Source organism: Ambystoma mexicanum, chromosome 13 (genome assembly GCF_040938575.1).
Source record: "Ambystoma mexicanum isolate Mex_15411 chromosome 13, UKY_AmexF1_1, whole genome shotgun sequence".
Classification (NCBI taxonomy): Eukaryota; Metazoa; Chordata; class Amphibia; order Caudata; family Ambystomatidae; genus Ambystoma; species Ambystoma mexicanum.
In genome coordinates, this window is record NC_090938.1 from 642,120,369 (window position 1) to 642,146,890 (window position 26,522).

General features: G+C 46.8%; 1 protein-coding gene across 7 annotated transcripts in view; it reads left to right on the plus strand.

The window, feature by feature from the left end:
• The window catches only part of TTLL6 (tubulin tyrosine ligase like 6), a 592,552-nt gene that overhangs the window by 87,324 nt on the left and 478,706 nt on the right, over positions 1-26,522 (plus strand). For all 7 annotated transcript variants that reach the window (XM_069634591.1, XM_069634596.1, XM_069634593.1 and 4 more), the window contains exons 3-5: positions 16,206-16,246; positions 21,636-21,754; positions 21,843-21,973. In XM_069634591.1, coding sequence (XP_069490692.1) covers positions 16,206-16,246; positions 21,636-21,754; positions 21,843-21,973 — 291 coding nt within the window. The remainder of the gene's footprint in view (positions 1-16,205; positions 16,247-21,635; positions 21,755-21,842; positions 21,974-26,522) is intronic.

Sequence of the window (26,522 nt, forward strand, 5' to 3'; positions counted from 1 at the left end):
TAGAAAGGGCTCATCCGGATAGCTGAATGAGAGGTGTTATTATAGGCAAACTCAGCCATCGGGAGGAAAGTACTTCAGTCTTCCTGTCTTTGACTACAGAAACATTGTAGATATTGTTCAAGAGTGTAATTTACTCTCTCGGTCTGTCCATTGCTTTGTGGATGATTGCCTGAAGAGAGTGCGCGTTGAATACCCAGCTGCTTACAAAGAGATGACCAGAACATGGAGGTAAATTGCGATCCTCTGTCAGACACTATGGGTTCCGGGAGCCCATGTAACCGGATGATATCCCTAAGGAAAACTCTTGCAGTTTTTGGTGCAGAAGGTATCCCTTTCAAGGGGACAAAATGCGCCAGTTTGCTCCATGAGTCCACTGTGATCATTATGGCTGTCTTCCCTTGTGAGGGTGGAAGCTCTACAATATAGTCCATAGATATGTGGACCCAAGGTTGTCTTGGTACAGCCTCTTGTTAGAGAAGACTTATGGGCTTTGAGTTTTGGTATTTACTGGTGGCACAAGTGGGACATGTAGAACCAAAGGTCTTAACATTGCGGGCACAGTTCGGCCCCCAGAAATGATGAGATAAAAACTCCAGGGTTGCCTTTTGTCCCTTGTGTCCAGTCAGAGGACTGCTGTGACTCCATAATAGGGCTATGTCCTGATGATTCTTGTTGGGAAGATACAAGGCGTGTTGCTTGAAGAGAATTCCGTCTCTCTCCTCCAACTGAGTCCTAGGTACTTGAGAGGGAATACCTTGTGCAAGGCTACATTTCACTTCCTTGAGAAAGGTGTTGGCCACAGGCTGGAAGTCTTTGCCAGTCAACAACAATTCAGGTTCCAAGGGGACTCCGGATTCCATTCCTTGACTGTGGGACAAAGCATCGGCTAGAACGTTATCCTTCTCTGGTATATAGGTGACTACGAAGTCGAACTGCGAGGAAAAAATACCCTCATCGGGCATGTCTGGCGTTCCTGCACTCCATTTGCTGAAGGACCATTAAGTTACTATGGTCAGTACGCACTGTGAACCGATGCAAAGCTCCTTGCAAGATATTGCCGCCATTCCTCACATGCTTGCTTGATGGCAAGTAACTCTCTCGCAATCATGGAATAGTTCAGTTCGCTAGGTGAGAGGGTACGCGACAAATATGCCACTGGGTGTTCCCGACCATCAATGTCATTTTGTAATAGAGCCGCTCCAATCGCTCCTCCCGAAGCATCTGCCTCTACAATAAAGGGACAATTCTGGTTGGGTTGCATCAATATCGGAGCCGAAGTGAAGGCTTGTTTGAGTGCATGGAAGGCCTGGTCAGCTTCTTGAGACTAGACAAACGGCACCCCCTTCTTTAGTAAATCCGTTATGGGAAGAACAAGGTTAGAGAACCCGGAGATAAACTGTCTATAAAAATTAGCAAGGCCCAAAAAGCGTTGCTTGGGTGCGGGCCAATGAAGCATGGCCTTGATCTTACCAGAGTCCATACGGATACCATCTACTGAAAGAATAAAGCCCGGATAGGAAACTGAAGAAGAGTCGAATATGCACTTTTCGGGCTTGGCGTACAGCTGATTCTGTAAGAGTCTTTCAAGAACTTTATAAACGTGTTGACGGTGGTCAGAAGGTGACGAAGAGAAAACCAAGATATCGTCCAGGTAAACCACCACTGTAGAAAATAGCAAGTCAGCAAATGGCTTGTCGATGAAACGCTGGAACACAGCAGGCTCGTTCATCCGACCGAAGGGCATTACCCTGTACTCGAAGTGTCCTAGGGGTGTACGAAAAGCTGTCTTCCATTCATCACCGGACCTGATCCTGAGCAGATGGTATGCGCACCTCAGATCCAGCTTGGTGAACATAGTTGCCCCTTGAACAGCCTGAAGTACTTCCTTTATCAGGGGCATTGGGTACCGGTCTTTGATGGTCAGCCGGTTCAGCCCTTGATACAGGGTCTCAGCTCTGATGACCCCTTCTTTGGGATAAAAAACAGTGAGGCCGCTGCAGGGGATTTGGATTCTTGTATAAGACTATGTTGAAAATTGCTATCCAGGTACTTCTTGAGAGCATTGCGCTCAGGCAGTGAGAGAGGAAACATTCTGCCGAACGGAATGGAGGCGTCTGGTATCGTCTCCATAGCACAGTCTTCTTTCCTGAGGAGTGAGGAGGAAGGGTATGAGGTTGTCGGTCCAAAAATACTTCTAGGTAGTCCTGGTAGTGTGGAGGTATCAATTGCACTGTAGTGGCGGATAAAGGACTCCCTGGGTTAGACAATGGAAGAGTATCCGAATGGTGCAGGCATTTTTTCAAGCAGAAGGGGGATTGGAACCTTATAGTATTGGCTGGTCAGTCTATGGTGGGATTATGTCGGCGCAGCCAGGGTATCCCCAGAATGACGAGGAAGTGGGCTGCCCTGATGAGGTCAAATACTACTTCCTCCTGGTGTTGGAATAGATTGACCTGAAGGGGTTCTGTCTCATACTGTAAGGGACCAGAAGACAAGGGGGTCCCGTCCACCCCTTCTACTGGGACTGACTGGGTCTTTTTACAGATGGGTAAGCCGTTTTCTTCTGCCCATTGTATGTCAATGAAATTGCCGGCTGCACCGCAATCCAGCATGGCAATAGCGTTCCAAGTAACGGAAGAACCAGCCACCAGAAGCACTTGAAATACCACCAATCGTGTGTCTTCCTTTGACGTGACCGGCAGAGTATTGATGCAGGGATTCTGTGACTTTTCCCCGGACCTTTCCCTGTTCAGGATCATTAGCATTCGTCTTCCTCAGGACAGGACAAAATGGTTGTGGCTTCCAAACAATCGGGTTGCACGCGAGGGCCGTTGGAACAAACCACACGCAGACTCGTACATGGTCCTGTATTCCGGTGCTTGCGACTGAACGAGCGAGCGCCCCGCGGCATAGAGGCACTTTTCTACCGTGAACAAGTCGGCAGCTATCTAGCTGGTGGAAGCAAGATTGAATTATTCTCTTCTATGAAGTGAATTTCACTCCATCAAGACATCATAATACCCCATCACTTAGGGGTCCACTCTTTCCTGTGTTGGCACCCAGGAGGAATTGGGATTTTCTCAATTTCCAAAAGTGAAGAACTGGATAAAGAAGGAACGCAAGGACCATACATATACATATAAGAAGAATCTGGTCATGGAAGGACACAAGGACTAACTTTAAGACGCCTTTCCGTTGACCATATAAATCTATTGCTGTTCCTTTATTTCACAACCATTTTCATCCTGTCCTGAGGAAGACGACTGCTAAGCCATCCCTCTCTCTTTTTTCTGAAAGGAGACGGATGCCTTAGACAATTTCTGAGGTCGTCGAAACTACCCAATCGTGACACCAGTGTGACACATGAGAATGGTGGAAGTCGCACTAGGTGCCGGTGGTTGACTGTTTAGGTCGAAATGGTGACAAGCGTTGCAGGTGGCACCCCTTACATATCTTGCACTGCAAGCTTGTCCATCAAGTTATATAAATAAATGTTGGTCACTTTAGAATATGATACTGGAGAGGTGTCCTAATTTTGTAATTTTTTTTTTACCCAAATTTCTCTTATTTTCTATTCTTAATTGTTGGAATAGTTGCAGCTAGATTCAGAATTCATTTTTGGACTGTGCATGCATTTCGAGATTGGGGACAGTATTAGGACTGCCCCTTTTCAAATTGCTCTGATCCTCCCCGGTAGATTGGTCTTCCCTTTCCTTTCCCCCTGGGGGGCTATTGCACATTGCACTTTGTATTCATCCTGCATTGCAGGGAGCCTAAGTGGTTGTCATGCACTTTATCTGTATATATTCTATATTGATTGTCTGTTTTATGCTGTTTTATGATGGATTCAGTACCATATGTTATGTGATTTGATATGTAAACAATAAAGATGAATTGATTTTATTATCCTTGACCTGGCCTATCCCCTCATTTGGGCTCCCATACGATGGTTACTTATTTTGCTTGAGTGTCTTAGCAATTTGTCCCGCGTTACGCACATCTACTTGTCTATTTGCTCTAGTTACTCCCCAGGGTTTATCCTTGTTCAAATATCTGTACAGACACAGGGCATGGCAGTAAAACCAGAGCAAGCAGCATCACACACACATCATTACAATGCTAAAAAGCAGTAAACGAGGAGGATTTTGCAATTAACACATTTTAATTTGGACTTTAACAGATTGTAAACATAATAGATCTGAAATTGTCACCATTGCAACCAAGGGTGTATAGGGAGAGTGTTACAAAACAAGGCATAAAAAAGGCATAAAGCCATTTGCGCCTTGCTATACCGCTCTGTTAATGTGAGAATGGTTGTGCAGGTGGAGTGGAAGACAGAAGGGAAATCCTTTACTGCCTTGTACTTTTCACTCTGCCTAGAAAAGCTCTCCGTTTCATGCCAGCATAAGATTTTCATGCGGGCGTAAAACAATGGAATCCCACGAAATCCACCTGCAATTAGCACCTTCCGAAACAGTCAGAATCCATAGGCACCAATTGTAAATGCTGTCTGCAAAGCATAATTTGCTACGGCATTTAATTTGTTTTTTACAGAACCGATAGTAAAATGGATGATTAACGGCAATGTCACCTGTGTGTATTCTTTTCTTTGTTTTGTTATTTTTTTTATTTTATTCACACCTTCACTGTGGTGATGAGTTTCAAGGAGGGTTTGTAGACTTAAATTGTATCCTGCTCTGCTGGCACCAGTGTTCTCCAATGCTCTGTCCCGCAAGTGCTGTGTCACGTCTCAGTGGGTCTGCCCGTGTTGAAACAACATCTTCATGGAAGTTGTGACCCCCCTCCCCGGCCAAGTTGCCCGGTGAGCCTCTCATGCCATGCCATGGTCTCAATGGTAAACAAAGTTTCAGACATACTCGGAGGCTATACACACCATGGAATTCTCTGCTGATCGACAATCTTCCCTTGCTTCATAAAGCCTTGGCCTTGGGCATAGAGGGTCAAAGAATCTTTCCACTAATTGAGCCACCCAAACAGCCGGCCTGGAACCAGGTTTGCTGACATATTCCTTGAAGCAGAGGCACACTTGCATCAGCAAAGTAACAAATATTGTTTTCGAACACCGGAAATTCTATACAAGACTGCAAGCTTCTTCAGAATCCATTCATTATTTTGTTACTGCATTGAAAGAACTGGCAAGTACATGTGGGAATATGGCAGATCAGTTAATTCAGAGACCAATTCTTTGGGCATTTCTATGGAGGTGGTTCTGTGGTGAGCAAGGACCCCACCCTTGAGCAGGCAATGACCATTGCAAAGACCGTCACACTTTCCATTCACTTAATGAAGGAAATCAAACGCACACAAGTCAAGGAAGAAGTTTGCACGGTGCACCAGTGCTGAACCAACCATAACAAAGTTCATCCACTGATGAAAGTCAATGCAGACGTTTCACAAATACCAGCCGTGGGGCGACAGCAGATGAGAGTTTCTGATGTGGCACTCGAAGCCACTCAGCAAATGATTGAACATGCCCAGTCACAGACAATGAGTGCATGGAATACAAGAAAATGGGATGCTAAACGCATGTGTGCAACTCCTGACACCGCCTGACTATATCAGCTTTACCGGACGATTCAGACACGGAAGAGCCAGTTAAACAAATGGCTCAACAAGTATTCTGCTTTAATGATAGCTCAAACCCACGTTAAAAAACCCTCTCTACAAAGTCACCATCCATGGTGTTGCAACAAGAATTCTTGCGGATTCGTGATCCGACTACACCATTTTACTGCAAGACCAATACTTTTCATTGTTTCCCAGGCACAAAGAAAGCTACGTGTACCTGATCTATCACCAGGTGCCTAAGCTGGACACAAAATCAAACTCCTGGCTTACAGATGACACACTCTCCTATTCAAAGACAGGCCCTCGTAATGGGCTACATGTCAGTCAAGGGCACAGCAGTAGTAGATGGAGCCTTCTAGAAATCAAGCTACATCCATGCTCAGAGGAACAATTGTCCTCCATCCATCCATCCATCCAGGGTCAGTAAAGGACACCCTCACTCAGTACACCAATGTTATTTGAAAATCCACTGGAACTCTCAAACAGTATGCCTGCAAGGTAATTTTATGCAACAATGCTGTTCCAGTTAAACACAAGGTGTGTCCTGTACCACACATAGTGCATGCTGATAGCAAATTATTACTAAAAGACCTATAAAACAGCATGATTGAGCCGATTGAGATCACGGAATGGTTGACCCTATTCTCACAAGGAAGCAAGATGGCAACGGCTTCGCCTATACGTGGACCTAGGCAGCCTAACTAATAATATAGTTACTGACATGCATCCCTTTCCTAACATCACAGAACTGCTTTTGCAAGTACACAAGGCAAAGGTTTTCTCAAAGTTAGATCGCAAGTGTGTATATCACCAGGCCCACCTGTACCCAGAATCGAAAACATACACATTCATCACTCCTGAAGGCACATCCATTACATGAGGATGCCTTTCAGGTTTTTGTTGGCAGCAGTAGTCTTTCAAAGGTTCATTATTCATCCTCCCAACATACCGAACATCACATTCTGCCAGGATGACATTCTAGAGTACGGCCTGTCAAATGTTAGGCAAAGTGCGGTAGAAAATGGAAGTCAGTGGACATACTCTGCAGAAATAAAAGATACACATTTGAACAACTGGAGGTGGAATACCTTGCATGCACTTGGATACACCATTTCAGCATCAGGTATCCACCCAAAGATTTCACTTGTAGACCCCATTGCCAAAGTACCCTTTCTTTGTGAAGAAACGAGTGAAGGAACAACACTCGTTCATGGGCCTAATCAAGTATTGCGTGAAATTTGTTGAGGCATTCCCTTCCAAAATGGAAACCATTTGCGTTCTACTCAGAATAAAGTTCCGTACAAATGGTCTGACAAATGCCAGGTGAAGAAATCAAGAAGAACATCCTCAAAGCTTCGACCCTGGGTCCATACCAGCCAGAAAAAGCCACCATGATTATGGTTGACATTGTGGGGTGAATTTAAACTCCCCAAACAGAATCCTTTCTACATGATTAGCAAGATTTTAAACACTGAAACAAAAACGGCCTGGCCTTTGTTTTTGTTTTTCAAGCAACATTAAAGAGCCATGTAGAAAGGGGCCTATCTGTCATTACCAATGGATAAGCAGCATTTTAATTTACAAAGGAAGGAGGAATGAAAGATCCCTGTCACATGGAAAACAGTATTTTTAAACATTGACAAAAAAGGGTTGCACAGGTGTGTGCAAATAAAAGCAGTTGAAAAGTTTAAAAAAAATATCACTGCTCACAGAAAAATGTCAGGAAAACAAAACATGATGTGCGGGTTGACAAAAAGCAATGTATAGTATGTTTCACCTACAAAACTCCAGTGACATTTGGAAGAGCCACTTTGCCTTCATGGAAAATGTCAGCCCCAGGCAAACCCTTTTGCTGGCTGTGGGAAAAATTTCACAAGGACATTTCCCATTCCCAGCCTGGATGTCATATCTCCCATCTAATGACCATCTGCAGTAAAATGTCCTGGTAAAGGTGTCAAAATTCAGTGTTCTCCAGACCGGGTGGCTCTGAAAGCATTGACTTGAAGAAAAGTTACCCTTGGCTGGAGCATGACTAATATGTGTTAAAATGGGGGCACCCACTTAATCTTCCAACACAAAGGAGACAATAAAAAAAAAACTCTGGGTACAGGCTGACCCAGTGAAAACAAATGGCAAGAAGGAGGAGGAGGGCGATTTGTCCCACATGAACATTCCCCATTAATTTAAAAGGACTAAAAGGATCATTTAGGCCTTTTTCTCAGCCATCATAAGGTAGATGGATTTCATCTATGTATCATTTTTTAATGTAATTTCCAGGTGATTTTGGGGATATAAAATGTATCTACCTGTGACTCTGGAAACTGCAATGGCCAGTTAGACTAGGTTTCTGGCTGCTTTGAACCTGTTCCAAATGTGAGAGTTGGTGAGCGGGTGGAAAATTAAATTAGGGATATACTTAATAATTAACATATTCATAACTGTTGTGCTTTTTATGGAAACTGCAGAAATGCGCAACAATGCCGGGCTAAATGGTACAGATTTGGTGGTCGGTTTATCTCATTCTCCGTGATTAGTTGAATCAGAAAATATGTTTAGTATGGCAGTTGCTAGTAAAATTATGTAGTTGTGCTACATAACTAGGTTTTGCCAAAAAGGTGAAAGGAGAACAAGGGCGATTACAAATGGGAATTGCCATATGTTGCTCCAGACCCCTAAACCAATCCTGACTTGGAGGCTGGGTTTGGGAGGAGAGAGAAAGGTAACTGTCCAATCCTAGTGGCAGGAAATATTGTAGGGTACTTCCCCAAGATTGTAAAGTTGGTGGTGTCATTGCTGCTATATAAGGGGGACTGCAGTAAGACAGACAAAAAAAGACCAGACAGAGAAGAGACAGACGATCAGGAAGACTGCTGAAACTTACCATCTGACAGCTGTAAGGAGACACCAGAGGAGATTGCTGAGAGTGTATCTGGGTGGAGCTGTCTATCTCTAGGAAGGTCTGAAAGCTGACTGGGTCCTATGGTGGAGAGCGGGAGGCCATCTTTGAGAGCAGAGTGACCTGACCCCTGCCCTATCTTTCCAGAGTGTCCTGAGATGCAGCTGGCTTTACTGAACCTTAAACAGAGGCTTGCTATGTAAGTAGAATTGAGCCCTGAGAACCCAAAAGGTGGGGAGCCTGCTCGCCTTGAATCCTTTCCCTTTACAGTGTGGGGGTGGGGGCATAACTGTGTAGATCCTTAGCCTATTTAACCTAAAATATACATTTAATTATTTCCCCATTTGGCAGAACACTATGGGTTGAATTTGGTTAAAATTCAAAATTAACAAAGCTCACTTCCCAGTGTGTGCTGAAAACTATAGCCAATACATTAATTTGGTTATCCTTGTCATCCAGCTGACCCCTACTTCTTTAAGCAAGAGGGGTGTCTTTGTTCTTAAATCAGTCCAACCTTTTTATCCAGCTTCCCCAACACAGGCCTTTCAGTAAGGGGGGGTCTGAAATCCAAAATCCCCCAAAGCATTCCAATGTTTCCGTCTGACTTCCCAACATAGATCAAAGAAAGGGGGGAGGGGCTGAAAAACAAACAGATAAATTACCCTGCATTTATTGTAAACCAAAAGTGGGGGCGGAATCATCATCATTACCAATCTTGAAATCCTACTGCTAGCCTTTTGAGCCTGCAGGACAATCCGAATCTCACAACATTACATGATAAGTGCCTTTGTTATTGAGCAGTGTAATTATTTTGTGAAGTGACATTTCCAGAAAGTGAAGAATTGTGATTGTGTTCTTTTTAAATCACTTTTGTGATTTATTTATGCTGAGAAGGTGATTGTGTTGTGCCACGGATAAAGTGGTGTTTGCCATTTTCGTGCTAATTTCTATTACTTTTAATTTAAATAAATAGCAATATATTTCCCGTACAATGGCCTGGTTCTCGGCTCATTGTTAGCTCAGGGGAGAGGGATCCAAGGGGCATGATATGTGTCTGAGATAGGGCTAAAAAACTTTTAAACAGTTTGTTGTATAAATACTTGAGTGGGGAGGGAAGGAACTCCCCGTGTTGAGGGTGGCTTCTCAATAAGGTGTTAGAACATCATTATTGCCTTTGCATCCAGGGCATTGTCAGACTCTGAAAGTAATTACTCAGTGATACACTGAGAAATGGTGGCACGTGCATGGGCAACTGAACATTTCAGGAATTACATCCAGGGAAGGTAATTCACATTTCGTACTGATCACAAACTGCTACTCTATATCCTCGCCCCTGTATGTACCACAACGGTTCTATCATGCTTGGCACGATTAGTAACTAAATTACAGAAATTCATGTTCAACATAGAGTACGCCCCAAGTTAGCAAAACAAACCAGCAGACTGCCTATCGCGATTGCCCTTGCAGCCCACAAGTGGAAGATGCAGTTGACGCCATATTTGCCTGCGTGTCAGGACAGACGTGGAGAAGCACACAGGAAGACCACATGTTACAGCTCATCAAGTCGTACATCTGGCAATGGCCATCAGAAAATAACCTTTCTCAAGTCTTGCGACGGTTCAGCCAGTTTGTATCCAACATTACTGAAAAGATGATATCCTATGTCGGGATGACAAACTAATTCCCCAGCGGCACTATTCAACATGTTGCTCTTGTTAGCCCACAAGGTGCGCTTACACATCACATTATCCAAGTGCTTCATGCGTGAGCATTATTAGTGGTGGGGATGCAGACTTGTGACTGCCATATTACGGCTTGCGGAGATGAAGATTCAAGCATACTCCACCAATGACATCAGTGGATTGGTCTGGAATTTCATGGGAAAGGTGGGTATCAATATCATCAGTCCCCATGACTACATGCCTCCACACCAACAATATTAATTTTTCTCCATGGACTCCATGGACTACACCTCCAGATGGATGAAAGCAAATTTCCTGCACGTTGTAACCACTGCCACCACTATAGACATTATGACCACAGTGTTTCACTGGGAAGGATGTCCGAATGCTCTTGTCTCCAATAACGGAGTTCAGTTTACATCAAAAGACATGGCGGATTTACTAGAGAAGAATGGAATGAAACATCACAAAGCTGCTCTGTATCACCCTAGGGAAAACAAGCCAGAGCAGGAAATTCAAAGCTGCTCAAAGTGTGCTATCAGATCAGAGACTGAACACCAATTCCACCACATGCATCGCTCTATTTGAACTAATGAGAGGAAGTCAATCCTGCCTGGACGCAGACCACAGCCAACAGCATAGTACAAAACAGATCAGCTGATCAACGACACATTCTTAGCACTTAAGGGAAACAAAGAGAAATCTTTCACAAAGCAAACACAACAGTAAAAAGAAACATTAGTGTGGGAGACCAGGTGAAGATCTAATTCCCACCAAAAGAAAATTACAAATCTACGAAGAACAGTGCTCCTACCAAAGTCAATGATGCACTCAACGACCTAGTGACAGAAGGAAGGAAGGTGGGCAACATGTGCAGAGTTGCTCAATGCCAAAAGGCGGTCGCCATGAACAACCAGAACCGCACTGACGGGAAGCATGGGACAGCACCATAGCCCTCACAGGAAGATATTCCCAGCAAACCAAGTGACTAAAAGGAAGGCCAAGAACATCAAGCCAACAGAAAAGAGCAGACCTATGAGCGTATCACCTGCACACGATAGAATCAGGAGAAAGACCCCTAGCACAAGACATTCCTCTCATCCAAGAGAAAGAAGGTGAAGCCATCCAGTGAGGAGGAAGATCATATCAGTGAGGTTCGACCAATAGGAACTGTTGTAACCCAGCGAACCACCCACTAAAGGCCCAACACAAAAGGCTGGAGCCTGCCCGTGCCTGCCCAGGACTGTCCGGGCCTAGGGCCAGAAATGCTGCCCTCTTCATAACAGACCTCCTGCTACAGAATCGACGCATCCGGTCACACAGACTCCTTCACACGGTATGAGGCTCACGCTAGTCCAGCCTGCCCGCTACATCTACTGGCTTAATGGATATTTGCCCTATTGTCCATCGACATCCCAAAGCCACTGCTAATATAGCTGTACCCGTACATTCATGATATCCAAGATTACCTTATAGAAGCTCTCATTTTACCTGTTCTGTCATGCCCTCCATAGCACGCAGTGCGCCCTCACGCCCAGGCCGCTTCCCCAGCACGCACCTGCTACTCGGACTATTCTAGTGAGACTATCAAACCTCTATGAACTTACCGTGCCGCCGCTTAAACGATAATTGCAGCACCCACCTTCATGTACTATTGCTCACTTACTTGCGCCAGTAGCACTGTATCAGCTTTGTGTGCTCGCTAGCCCATGCAGACTGTTGGCACCTTTGATTTTGCCAGTTACTGCACCAGTCGCACTGTACCAGCTGTGTGTGCTCACTAGCCCATGCAGACTGTTAGTACCACCTGTTTATAACTCCACTCATTTGTACTCCTCAGCGGACTTACCTTAAACCTTCGACTATGCTAAGCCTCTTACTAGTTATCATGTTCCCATTTTGCATTATGCCAAACAACATTCCCTGCACCGGAGGTACCCTCCTCAAATTCCACAATGGCCTAGTTCGACCAGCCTGCCAATGCCACCACCCCATCTCTTGCCCTACCCCCTTTCTACCTTCCATACCCGCATTTCCCTACCCACCTCAACAAGTCCTCATGTCACCCAACATAGGCACTACCAACCGTGAGCTCACTCACACTCAGTTTACCTCCCCTCCACCCTCCCCCAAAGAGATCTCTTATAAATCCAAACCCATCTCAGGTCTCGCCAGAAGAAACAGACTTGGATCCCGGAGCTACACGCTAACACAACCCCTTCCCCACCCAGCCTCCCACCCACCACAACCAATAGCCACCAACACATATGTTCCACCAGAGCCCCCCTAAACAAACCCAGAACACCAAAACCTCTCTAACAATACCTAGCCCAGATATCTCCCCGCCCACCCCTCTGCCAAATCTGAACTGCGCACTCATCAATGCCCGTTCACTTGGCGCTCACGCCATTGAAATCCACGACCTCATCATTGACCAGCAACTTGACATTATAGTAGTCACAGAAACTTGGCTACACCCTGCTGCAGGCCCTCTGCTAGCACTCGCCATCCGCCCTGGCTTCAACATTCTCAGGGCCGACAGGACCCATACCCAAGGAGGCGGAGTCGCATTGATAGCCAAATCTACCCTTCAAATCAGAACATGCCCCATTGAAATTACGCAAGGATACAAACTCCTTCTAGCCAAATACACCTCCAACCCCACATCCAACTTTCCGGTTGTTTACAGAGCCCCAAACAATAACTCACACCGAGATGTAGACATCCCTCTACTTCTCGCCCCCCTCATCAAGCCTAACACCAAATGCATTATACTCTGTGACTTAAACATTGGTTTCAACAAGAGCTTTTCTCCCGCCACATTAGAGCTTTTCCCTGCGGGGAGGGACGGGGACCCCGCCGGGCGTGGGGACCTTTGTAGGACCCAAGGCCGGGTTGCAGCAGCCCCCCCCCATGTAAGACATGAGCTTTGTTCAACTAGTCAACACCCCCACCCATGATAAAGGTAGAATATTGGATTGGATCCTATCACTCAATTCACAAATATCTATCGTCTCGGTCCTACCCATAGACTGGTCTGACCACCACATTATTAGCTTCTCCCTAAATGTTAGTACCCAAGACCCCACAGGTATGAACAAACCCAAAACCAGAAATATAAAAAAATTCTCAGCTGAAAACCTATCCTCTGCCTTACAAGCATCGCTAGCGGCCACTAACCCCGACAGCAACGATCCTGCCGACCTGGCTGAGTGCTAAAGAAAATGCCTCGCAAACACCATTGACTCGCTAGCTCCCGTCATCACTAAATCCCGCAGAACAGACAAACGCACTAGCTTCTGGTTCAACGAGGAGCTAGTTTCCTTAAGACACACCAAAAGAGCGCTCAAATATGCCCACAAAAAAATCAACACCCCTGATTCAGCCAAGGCCATTAAAATCGCTACCAAAACCTACAAAACTGCCATAATAACCAACAAAGCAAATGCCTTCAACCAAAGAATCACCAATGCCTCCTCCAATTCGAAGGAATTATTCTCCATACTCGGAGAACTAGAGAACCCATGCCAAACCACACCCCCCGCCAATGCCCGCAAAACCTGGTGCCCCATAATCAAAGATGCACCAGCTTCCAACTACAAAACAAAATTGCGGCAAATAAACAATGTCTAGCAGGCAAAAAACCCGCCACCCTCGAGGACACTCCATCTACCAAGCCCATGAAACCCTTCTACTTCACCCCCATCACCCAAAAAGAGGTACTAGACACCATAACCAAATTAAAAGCGTCCAATTGCAAAGAAGATCACTTCCCGCCACAGTTGATTTAACTCTGCGCACTCACATTAACCTCTCTCATCACTAACTTTGTCAATGCCTCCTTTAAATCCAACACAGTCCCCATCAGCATCAAAAAGGCCTGGGTAACTCCTCTACTAAAAAAGCCAACACTTGACCAATCCACTCCCACTAACTACCGCCCCATAACAACGGTCCCCTTCCTTTTGAAAATAATAGACAAAATAGCATACACCCAAATCCAAAACCACCTTGAACATAACCAATTATTGGGCGACAGACAGTCAGGCTTTCGAGCCAATCACAGCACTGAAACAGCTCTCCTCGATTTGAAAATACAAATGGACGCTAACAGAGACGCAGGCAAACTCTGCCTCTTAATGCTCCTAGACCTCTCTGCCACGTTCGACCTCGTCTACCACGACAAACTCTGTGTCACCCTCTCGCCACTAGTTGGGTCAAATCCTTTCTAGCAGACAGGACCTCAAGAGTATCCATTGGCAAAGCTTCTGCTGACCCTATTCCAGTCCCTATAGGCGTCCCCCAAGGATCCTGCCTCTCCCCCACCCTCTATAATGCCTATACTAAGTTGCTATTCGCAGCCCTGGATGCCATGGGTGCCATTTACACCAACTTTGCTGATGGCACCCAGATCCTTATCCCCCTATCAGGCAACCATGAAAAAGACACCTCACTCATCAACCAAATATATGCTCTCATCCAAAACTGGATGGCCCACAATAGTCTGTCTAAACGACGAGAAAACTGAGCTGCTAATAATTGGATCTGCCCCCAGATTAAAATCCCTTCAGCCTATTTATGCCTCCTTCACCATTGATGGCACCACGATCCCAGTTCTCAAACAGGTAAAAATGCTAGGTGTGCACCTAGATGCCAGCTTATCCATGACCAAACAAGTTAACGCCCTCTCCTCAGCCACCTCATACACCACCGAGCTCATCTCATTAAGCCGTAAATTCCTCACACCTAAAAACTGCATCACACTTGCAAGAGCCCTTGTACTCTCGAAGTTGGACTATTGTAATGTACTCCTACTAGGTACTTCCAGTGCTAATCTGACCAAAATCCAACTCATGCAGAATAATGCTCTCCGAGCAGCAATGGGAATAAAAAAGAACAAGCACATCTCGACCATCAGGAAAAATAACCATTGGCTTCCAATCAAGGCAGGAATTATTTTCAAAACCTTATGTATCACACACAAATTCATTGCCAATAAATCTCCTAAATATCTCAACAATATTGTTACATACAAAGCACCCTCCAGACAGCTCAGATCCAGCAACAGCCTCCTCCTTGCCATCCCCAGATTCATAAGCTCAAGAGCATGGGGCAGCAGCTTCAAAGTTCTAGCCCCAAATAACTGGAATGCTCTCCCAACAAACATCAAACAAGAAGAGTCTCACCAACTATTCAAAAAATCATTGAAAACTTGGTTATTCAACCAATACTAACCACCCAAACCCCAGAGGACATTCCACATTCCAGACTTCATCTCATCTTCCTCTGGCTCTTACCTCCGGGCGCATCTGCCCACAATTGTCAAGTATGTAATTTTGAACTGCCTGTAACTAAGCATTGTCTCACAACTGTAAGAATATAAGCTTGTTCTGCCTGTAACTACACCGTGATACCTCAGGGTCTGGGTGTATAACAAATGTAATAAATAAATAAATAAACAAACGAAAAGGAGGTGATGTAGTAGTCTTTAAACTAGTGTGGTGATCTGCATGCTTTCGTCACTGTGACTTCCTGGCACAAACTCCGGGGCAGCAGGAGGATTCACAGGACAGGCAGAGATGAAGCACCGGAGGTGAACAGCGCTCTCAGCACCCCCTCCTCACTGGGTGTTGGTAATCTAAAGTCAATTCCACGACAGAAAGTTCTCCATGTGATCTTTTATTCACATCTCCACATCATGCTAATTACCGGGAGTAGTGTAGGACTTAGCATTTAACCATTAGCCCCTAAAGATCATTTTGGGAGAATGTACCACTCTGATAAAGTAAAACAGCCCCTGTCAGTTGCGAAATCTCCCAATTTCACAATAATGTCGTGTGTTGATCGAGCTGAAATTGTAGCTTTTTTGCAGGTGTTTTATAAAAGCAGGGAGCCCACCTCTCTTTCTCGAGATCTGGGATCCAAAACACCGCTGTGCAAAGAGTTCCTCCCTGTCTCTGATGACACCTCTGACCCAATACAATCCTGGAACTGGGCTGTGTCGGCTTCTAACGCTTTCTTTTCTTTTTCTTTTGCAGAAGATTAGTGATAAATCTCTCCGGCTGCAAGTACGAGAGCGGTAAGTAGAGCAGCCATCTTGGTTCATATTCTGAGAGTGACAAAGGTTCTTCACCCACCATATTCTGACAGTAGTTCTCTGACATGCTAAGAGCTTTCTTTCCTTTGGGGTTGCATGCGCCCCAAAACAGTGTCCGAGGCCTAAGCACTCCCTCACACTTACACATGCATGGGTGCGCTGGTGGTTGGCACTCCAGTGCAGTATTCTGGCCTAGTAGTCTCTTCTCTGTGCATTTCATTGTTTTCTACAAATGACAAAGGAGTCTCTTTTAGATCAGTTCTCAGCACTCAGGAAAATGTTTTCTGATTAAGTTCTCTGTAGATTCGTTCAGGGATAGCCTGATTACTACCCTGGCCCGTAGGGGGTGCTGTTGGGTTCGGAGAATGTATGGGTTCGGCCTAGTCCTTTTTATGCAAGGGGGTGCCTAGATTGAGTGAGAGGGGAAAGGCTCTTTGAAGAGGAGGTTTTCCAAGATTTTCTTGTAAACAGGTAACTCAAGACCATCTTGTGACGTTTCAAGGAGAGCCTTTTCACCCTGAACCCATTTCCCTTCAGCGTTTCTTCCACATGTATTTTACAAATTGTCCTGGAGTTACTGCACCAGAGGCTTCATTCTCGGGTGTAGCGAGGAGACCGTTCACGCAGATATTCAGGAACTTTGCCGTATAGGCTTTGTATATGGTGCACTGACTTGATGGTTCCCCATGGATGGTTATTTCTCCTGACAGTGCCCGAGCCATGGATAATATCCTGACTGTTGTCCAGGGCATAATTCCCACCTGATGGCTGTGTTCTTACGCTACACTGCCCCAGAGACTGGTCTTCTACTGGTAGCACCCTAGGACTGGGTGATCTCCCGTTACGAGCCCTAGGGCTACACATTCGCCTGATTTAAGCCCCTAGGGTAGACTTTCATGCCATTGTGCCCAGTGTGCAGGTCGTTCCTATAGTGCCCCAGGACTAGGTGTTTTTCAGCTGTGCCTCATGGTTGGGATTTCTTATTATTATGCCACAGGGCTAGGCGTTCTCCTGATTGTGACCCACGGCTGGGTGTTCTCATTGTGTCCCCATGGCTGGGCGTTCTACTGATTGTGCCTCATGGCTAAGTATTTTCCAGATTGTGGTTTATGGCTGCCTGTAGTGCCCCAGGGCTAACTGTTCTCTCCGTAGTGTCCCAGGACTGCGTTTTCTCCTGATTGGGACCCAGGACTCAGTGTGCTTCTCATGGTGCCCCATGGTTGGGTGTTCTCTTAACAGTGACCAAGGGTTACGTGCTTTCCTGATAGTATCACACAGCCAGGTGTTCTTCTAATTCCATGACCAGGTCTTCTCCCGATAGTGCCCTAGGACTGAGTGTACTACCACTGGGCTGGGTGTTCTTCTTGTAGTGCCCTAGGGCTGAGTCTACTACCACTGGCCTGGGTGTTTTTCTCTTAGTGCCCTATAGCTGTGTGTACTACCACTGGGCTGGGTGTTCTTCTCGTAGTGCCCTTGGGCTGGGTGTACTACCACTGGGCTGGGTGTTCTTCACGTAGTGCCCTAGGACTGAGTGTTCTACCACTGGGCTGGGTGTTCTTCTCGTAGTGCCCTGGGGCTGAGTGTACTACCACTGGTCTGGGTGTTCTTCTCCTAGTGCCCTTGGGCTGACTGTAGTACCATGGAGCTGGGTGTTCTTCTCGTAGTGCCCTTGGGCTGGGTGTACTACCACTGGGATGGGTGTTCTTCACGTAGTGCCCTAGGACTGAGTGTACTACCACTGGTCTGAGTGTTCTTCTCCTAGTGCCCTTGGGCTGACTGTAGTACCATGGAGCTGGGTGTTCTTCTCGTAGTGCCCTTGGGCTGAGTGTACTACCACTGGGCTCAGTGTTCTTCTCATAATGCCCTTGGGCTGAGTGTAGTACCATGGGGCTGGGTGTTCTTCTCGTAGTACCCTTGGGCTCAGTGTACTACCACTGCGCTGGGTGTTCGTTTCGTAATGCCCTAGGGCTGAGTGTACTACCACTGGGCTGGGTGTTCTTCTCGTAGTGCCCTAGGGCTGAGTGTACTACCGCTGGGCTCGATGTTCTTCTCATAGTGCCCTTGGGCTGAGTGTAGTACCATGGGGCTGGGTGTTCTTCTCGTAGTGCCCTTGGGCTGAGTGTACTACCACTGGGCTCAGTGTTCTTCTCCTAGTGCCCTTGGGCTGAGTGTAGTACCATGGGGCTGGGTGTTCTTCTCGTAGTGCCTTTGGGCTGGGTGTACTACCACTGGGCTGGGTGTTCTTCACGTAGTGCCCTAGGACTGAGTGTACTACCACTGGGCTGGGTGTTCTTCTCGTAGTGCCCTAGGGCTGAGTGTACTACCACTGGGCTCGATGTTCTTCTCATAGTGCCCTTGGGCTGAGTGTAGTACCATGGGGCTGGGTGTTCTTCTCGTAGTGCCCTAGGTCTGAGTGTACTACCACTGGGCTGGGTGTTCTTCTCGTAGTGCCCTGGGGCTGGGTGTACTACCACTGGGCTGGGTGTTCTTCTCGTAGTGCCCTGGGACTGAGTGTACTACCACTGGGCTGGGTGTTCTTCTCCTAGTGCCCTAGGACTGAGTGTACTACCACTGGGCTGGGTGTTCTTCTCCTAGTGCCCTGGGGCTGAGTATACTACCACTGGGCTGGGTGTTCTTCTTGTAGTGCCCTTGGGCTCAGTATACTACCACTGGGCTGGGTGTTCTTCTCCTAGTGCCCTTGGACTGAATATACTGCCACTGGGCTGGGCGTTCTTCTCGTAGTGCCTTTGGGCAGAGTGTACTGCCACTGGGCTGGTTTTTCTTCTGGTAGTGCCCCAGGGCTAACTGTTCTCTCCGTAGTGTCCCAGGACTGCGTTTTCTCCTGATTGGGACCCAGGACTCAGTGTGCTTCTCATGGTGCCCCATGGTTGGGTGTTCTCTTAACAGTGACCAAGGGTTATGTGCTTTCCTGATAGTATCACACAGCCAGGTGTTCTTCTAATTCCATGACCAGGTCTTCTCCCGATAGTGCCCTAGGACTGAGTGTACTACCACTGGGCTGGGTGTTCTTCTTGTAGTGCCCTAGGGCTGAGTCTACTACCACTGGCCTGGGTGTTTTTCTCTTAGTGCCCTATAGCTGTGTGTACTACCACTGGGCTGGGTGTTCTTCTCGTAGTGCCCTTGGGCTGGGTGTACTACCACTGGGCTGGGTGTTCTTCACGTAGTGCCCTAGGACTGAGTGTTCTACCACTGGGCTGGGTGTTCTTCTCGTAGTGCCCTGGGGCTGAGTGTACTACCACTGGTCTGGGTGTTCTTCTCCTAGTGCCCTTGGGCTGACTGTAGTACCATGGAGCTGGGTGTTCTTCTCGTAGTGCCCTTGGGCTGGGTGTACTACCACTGGGATGGGTGTTCTTCACGTAGTGCCCTAGGACTGAGTGTACGACCACTGGTCTGAGTGTTCTTCTCCTAGTGCCCTTGGGCTGACTGTAGTACCATGGAGCTGGGTGTTCTTCTCGTAGTGCCCTTGGGCTGAGTGTACTACCACTGGGCTCAGTGTTCTTCTCATAGTGCCCTTGGGCTGAGTGTAGTACCATGGGGCTGGGTGTTCTTCTCGTAGTACCCTTGGGCTCAGTGTACTACCACTGCGCTGGGTGTTCGTTTCGTAATGCCCTAGGGCTGAGTGTACTACCACTGGGCTGGGTGTTCTTCTCGTAGTGCCCTAGGGCTGAGTGTACTACCGCTGGGCTCGATGTTCTTCTCATAGTGCCCTTGGGCTGAGTGTAGTACCATGGGGCTGGGTGTTCTTCTCGTAGTGCCCTTGGGCTGAGTGTACTACCACTGGGCTCAGTGTTCTTCTCATAGTGCCCTTGGGCTGAGTGTAGTACCATGGGGCTGGGTGTTCTTCTCGTAGTGCCTTTGGGCTGGGTGTACTACCACTGGGCTGGGTGTTCTTCACGTAGTGCCCTAGGACTGAGTGTACTACCACTGGGCTGGGTGTTCTTCTCGTAGTGCCCTAGGGCTGAGTGTACTACCACTGGGCTCGATGTTCTTCTCATAGTGCCCTTGGGCTGAGTGTAGTACCATGGGGCTGGGTGTTCTTCTCGTAGTGCCCTAGGTCTGAGTGTACTACCACTGGGCTGGGTGTTCTTCTCGTAGTGCCCTGGGGCTGGGTGTACTACCACTGGGCTGGGTGTTCTTCTCGTAGTGCCCTGGGACTGAGTGTACTACCACTGGGCTGGGTGTTCTTCTCCTAGTGCCCTAGGACTGAGTGTACTACCACTGGGCTGGGTGTTCTTCTCCTAGTGCCCTGGGGCTGAGTATACTACCACTGGGCTGGGTGTTCTTCTTGTAGTGCCCTTGGGCTCAGTATACTACCACTGGGCTGGGTGTTCTTCTCCTAGTGCCCTTGGACTGAATATACTGCCACTGGGCTGGGCGTTCTTCTCGTAGTGCCTTTGGGCAGAGTGTACTGCCACTGGGCTGGTTTTTCTTCTGGTAGTGCCCTTGGGCTGAGTGTACTACCACTGGGCTGGGTGTTCTTCTCGTATTGCCCTTGGAGTCAATGTACTACCACTGGATTGGGTGTTCTTCTTGTAGTACCCTAGAGCTAGGTGTTCTCATGATAGTTCCATACATCTTTGCATTTTTTAAATAGTGAGTCTTTTCTAAATCCCCTAATTGTGTCCCAGTGCTGGTTGTTCTCGGTCCGATAGTGTCGCTTTGCCTAAGCTCCTGTTATGCAGTCTCCTGATGGAAACTCAGAGCTGGGTTGGTGTTCTCATTGTACCACTGGTGTTATCCTGACAGTGCCCACGGTTGGGTGGTACTCTGAGAGTGCCCCATGGCTGAGTCTTTTCAGTGATAAAGTCCAAGCTGTGCATGGTTTTGTAACCAAATGAACTCTATGCATATGTGGTAAATTAGTCACATAGGGATGCTGTGCGTGAAATATATACTGCCAAGTTATGCCTAGGAAGAGAGAGTCGGGGCGGCCATCTTGGGGACTGCCAGCCTCACAGTGAAGCAGTTGATAAAGACTGAAGATGCTTGTGCACTCTTGGCTCTGCTTACTTAGTCCAACCAGAGTATAGCATGTAAAGTCTGAGCTTTCTCATTTTGGTAAATCTATCTTAACTTTGGTGTTTACTTTCCAAAGTGGAAACACGTTTTTATCAAAATACAATTTTGGAAGCAGGAAGCATAGATACCCAAAACAAACATGAAAAGAATACAATTAATTTTCCCAAGAAATTGAGTATTTCATTTTTTGGGATTTTGTTTCTTTTCGGCCAAACAAGGGATAAATAGTGCCCCTGAAGATTTCAATTGAATATGTGGAAAATGTTAGTGGACGAGCGGCTAGAAGTCAAATCATTGAAAACGTATGATCTGCTCTGTTCCCATAATGCAGTGCGTCGTGCAGCTCGACGCTATGGCCTGCGGGAGTCATATGACCCCAGTGAGTGGACCCTGTTCTGGACAGACTGTTCGGTGTCCCTGGACCGTGCCCTGGAAATGAAAGGCTATCAGGTATGCCCCCTCTATGTGACATGTCTCTAAACATGGCCGTGTTTGTTTAATATGTTGCTCACTTGTCCCTGAACCATTTAATTTCCAGAAAATTAACCATTTCCCGGGGATGAGTGAGATTTGCCGGAAGGACACACTGGCCCGGAATATGAGCCGGATGCAGAAGCTCTACCCTAAGGAATTCCAGCTGCTGCCGAGGACCTGGTGTCTGCCAGCAGAGTGAGTATTCTCCCTTCCATCCTAAACACAAACACACAGGGCCCTGAACTTCACCTTCATTTTACCCACTTGATGAGTTACATTCCTTATCACCTCATGCCCTACCCAATTTTCATCACCTCCCATCTAGCCCGTCATGGCCTCCTGCCATGCCCATCTTCGTCACCTACTGCCTGCCTTATCACAATCATTTCGTTCTATATCCATTTTAGCCACTTTCTCTTCTTGTTGACTTCATACTCGCATGCCTGCCTCTTTTTATCCCCTTTTATCTTCTACATAGCTCCTGGTTTTCAGCCCCTGCTTGTCTAATGGCCACCAGCTCATACCTTGCCCATCTTCTCAAGGCCACCTTATCTTTATCGCCACATGTTTACCTCCTCTTTATTACCTCATACCTTCTTATCTTCTTCCACTACTGCATACCCAACCTTCATCACATCCTATGCACCTCACTGCCATCACCGAACACCCTACCCATCTTTATCACACCTGTATACCTTATCTTCATTAACTCCTGCCTACTTCACCTGATCCACCTCTTGCATACTTTTATCTTAAATGTGAAGTAAGTACCTTTTCATTATCATCCCATCTGCATCGGTGTATGCCCCCCCCACAACTGTGTCACTTCCTGTTTACTTCATCATGTCTTGTCCTACTTGATCCACATCATATCCTGCCTTCTTCTTCATTACTTCATCATTCCCCCATATGTTCTTTGCCCTTCATTGCCCACATTACCTTTACCTGTCATATCATATTGTCCACTGTTTCTCCTGCCACACCCTCATCACCTCCTCCCACTACCTTATCACATGTGGTGCCACGCCATGGTTTTGTATTGCCTTGTGTGGGAAAGTGCCTGGGGAGGGTAGGAGTAGGACATGGGTTAGATAGTTATCCTGCTCTTGATTTGTTCCCATAATGTCCTAGTCACAGGTTTCCAAACAGGAAAAACAGTAAGGCTCACTAAAGTACTCTTTCTGGTCACCTGTGGGACAAACTCAATAGTCCTCAACTCTGCCAGAATTTCAGTCAAGCAGTTCAAATTGCATTGAAGTAAATAGTTAAAAGCTGGATGATCAGTCAAAAAGTATTACAAATATAATATGCAATTCATTAACTACCACCAAAAATTACTAAAATCAAACGGAGAAAAATGAACATAAGTATACTAACAGCCATTCAATATCCATGTGGACAGAGAAGCACCAAAAAGCACTTTCTCTCGAAAACAATAAGAGATATTCATTTTTTAAAAAGTGTCTGGAGAGGTTTAAGTGCCGATTGGAGGGTCTCAGTTTGCATGACCTCCTGCCATACCTCCTGTTCATCACTACTAGCTACTAGTCTTTTGAAGGAGAACCCAGGCTGACTGAACCAGAGAGAACTCAGTACAGTTGAATTACGGTACGATGGGCCTCATTCCGAGTGTGCCGGTATCCTGGCAGTAGAGCCACCAGGATACCGGCTCCTGGTACTTACCTTTACTGGATTATGAGTGCTGGCGATCCGGTGTAAATCTACATTCATGGAGTCCTGAAGGACTCCATGAGTGGATTTTCTGTCATTCTGGTGGTGGTAACGAGGGCTTTTCTGGCCCGTATGTCAGAACCACTGAATACTTGAGATGGAGCGAGTTGCCTCGTAGTGTAGACGAAGAAGTCTTCCAAATAATGTACCTCTCTGATTGTTAGAATTCACAACCAGAATGGTCTATTAATGGAAAGACAGGAGACCGATGACATGGGCGTCGTGGAACTGGATACAAGGTAGGCAGGAGTACACACCACTGGCGTCGTGGAACTGGACACAAGGTAGGCTGAAGTACACACCCCCAGCTGAAGACAAGGCAATAGTCAATATCGTATAACCAGGAAACACAAAGTACCCAATAAAGTAATAAGCAGCCAAGTTAATTCACAGAGAGGGGAACCAGGAATTAGGAATTGGCTAAGGCAGAAACATGAAAGAGTCAAATTAGCAGAATAACAGTCTTACCGTATTGGACTCCTGTCCGACGGCCAAAACGAAGTTCAAGAGCAACTGACATGCGTGGCAAGTTCCTTGATGGCAAAACGTACACCCAGAAGTCTCTAGTCCGTGTACTTAGTCTCCAGGCATTGTGCAAAGTTCCGTGAAGCAAGGAGAGCAAGGTAAGGTAGACGAAATCAGAAGACAATCCTATGAGTTTTCCAGGTCAGGCAACGTGCAGGCGGTAAGGTACTTTTTTTTTTAAAACTCTTTTTTATTAATGGTCACGTATAGGCCGTCACATCACAGCACAATTGTTTAACAGTTACATCAGGGGTAGAATATCCATTACATTTCACATAGCAATATTATGAAGACAAGTCAGCATCGGCACTCATGTTACATAGATAGGATCTGAACGGGCCCCAAATGTCCTTGGGCCTGCATGCCGAGGGGCGGGTTAAAACAAACTGTTCCTCTGACTCGTTGACATGTGTCAGTTCTTGAAGGAACTGGTTTAGGGTGGGCGGGAGAGAACTTTTCCATTTCTGTAAAATACATTTTTTGGCAATAGCACATGCAATGTTAAATAATCTTCTAATTTTCTCTGGTTGCTTGCCAATGTCCCCAAACAAGTATTTCTGAGGAGTCAAATCGGGGGGAACCTCAATGAATTCTTCCAGGAGCTCAGCCACCTCCCTCCAGAATCCCCTCAGTACCGGGCAGTCCCAGTACATGTGAAAGGATCCAGCCTGGGGAGCATTACATTTGGGACAGGCGTCAGAGGCATCCGGTGCAAACCTTGCGATTCTGGCCGGCGTATAATGTAGCCTGTTCAGGATGTTAAATTGAATCACCCTTAGACCAGCATTAAGTGAAACCTTCTTGGATAACGCACAATAGTTGGTCCATTTCTTTTCTTCACTGGTCCCTTGCAAATCCGCTTCCCACTGCTCCTTTATCCGATTTAATGTGGGGGTATGAGCTTGCACGGCTGTGTACAACCTAGCAATCCCCAGGCCATTTTTAGATGTTACCAATTGCACACATGGATGGGGTGGGGGCTCATCCGGGAAGAGAGGCCACCTCTTTTGGAATGCAGACCTCATTCGGTAGTATTGCAATGTTTTCAGGGGCCCACCCCCCAGTGCCCTCAGCAAGAGACCCCGGTCCGCAAAAACACCATTCACAAACATGTCACCCAGTTTCATTTCCCTGTTAGGGTCCCAGGACTCCTGTATGTTAGTATCATGCGTGGGGGGTATGCCCGGGAAGTCCCAAAGCGGCACCTCTGGGTTGTAGGGGACCTCCACTCCCAGCCTCTCAAATATCGCCATCCATGCCCTGACTGTGCAGCTAACCGGATTATATGCACACGTGTCTTTATACTTTGGATCGAAAATAACTGACTGTATATTCGTGGGATGTGTGGTGTGTTCCTCTATCCATGCATGGGGTGTATTGTTCTCGTCATTATACCAATATTTTGCAAATTGGGCTTGGGAGACGTAATAATAAAGTTCGAAATCGGGGGCCGCCAACCCTCCAGAGGCATAGGGCTCCGCCATCCTCTCCCAGCTAATCCTAGCAGTCTTACAGTTCCAGAGAAATGTTACCACCATGGATCTAAGCCTGGAGAAGAAGGCCCTACCCGGCCATATAGGAATATTAACAAATAGGTATAAAAGTTTAGGGAGGACAACCATTTTAAGAATGGCAACACGGCTGGCTAATGAAGTTGGGAGCCGCCCCCCAGATCTGAAGCTTGGAGCCTATTGCCTGTAGGGATTCCTTGTGGTTATCTGCATAGAGTGTGAGCTTGTCCCTGGAGACCAGTATTCCCAGGTATCTAATGTGGTCTGCGGACCACTTGAGTCCCACTGTGTCTGTAGGGCATTGGGTGGCAGGTGTTAGGGGGAATATTTCTGATTTCGACATATTTATGGTGTACCCGGAATAGTCTGCAAACCCCTGGATCTCGGTCATGACGGGTGCTATATTAACCTCAGGTTCCCTGACATATAGTAGTGTGTCATCCGCGTAAAGCAAAATCAGCTGGGTGGAGCCCTTCATAGTGATCCCTTTGTCTGAGTGTCTAAGACAGACTGCGGCCGCCATAGGTTCAATGGTCAGTGCAAATAGTAGGGGCGAGAAAGGGCATGCTTGTCTGGTCCCCCTTTCTAGGAGGAACATCTCGGAGATGGTCTTATTGGTCAGGACCCGGGCTCCAGGTTCCGTATATAGGAGTTTTACGTATCGTATAAAGGTGGGACAAGCACCGAAAGGAGATAGACCCACGATACCGAGTCAAACGCTTTTTCAGCGTCAAGGGATATGGCCACCGCGCTCCTCGCGGGGTCTATCTGCGCCATGATACCAAAGAGTCGTCTGAGGTTTAGGGCTGTAGATCGAGTAGGGACAAACCCATTTTGATCGGGGTGGACTAGGGTCGGGACTGCCGGCAGAAGGCGATTCGCCAGGACCTTTGCAAAGATTTTAGCGTCTGTGTTTGAGTGATAAGGGCCTGTAGGACGAAACGTCCTGTGGTGGTCGCCTGGGCTTGTGGAGTACC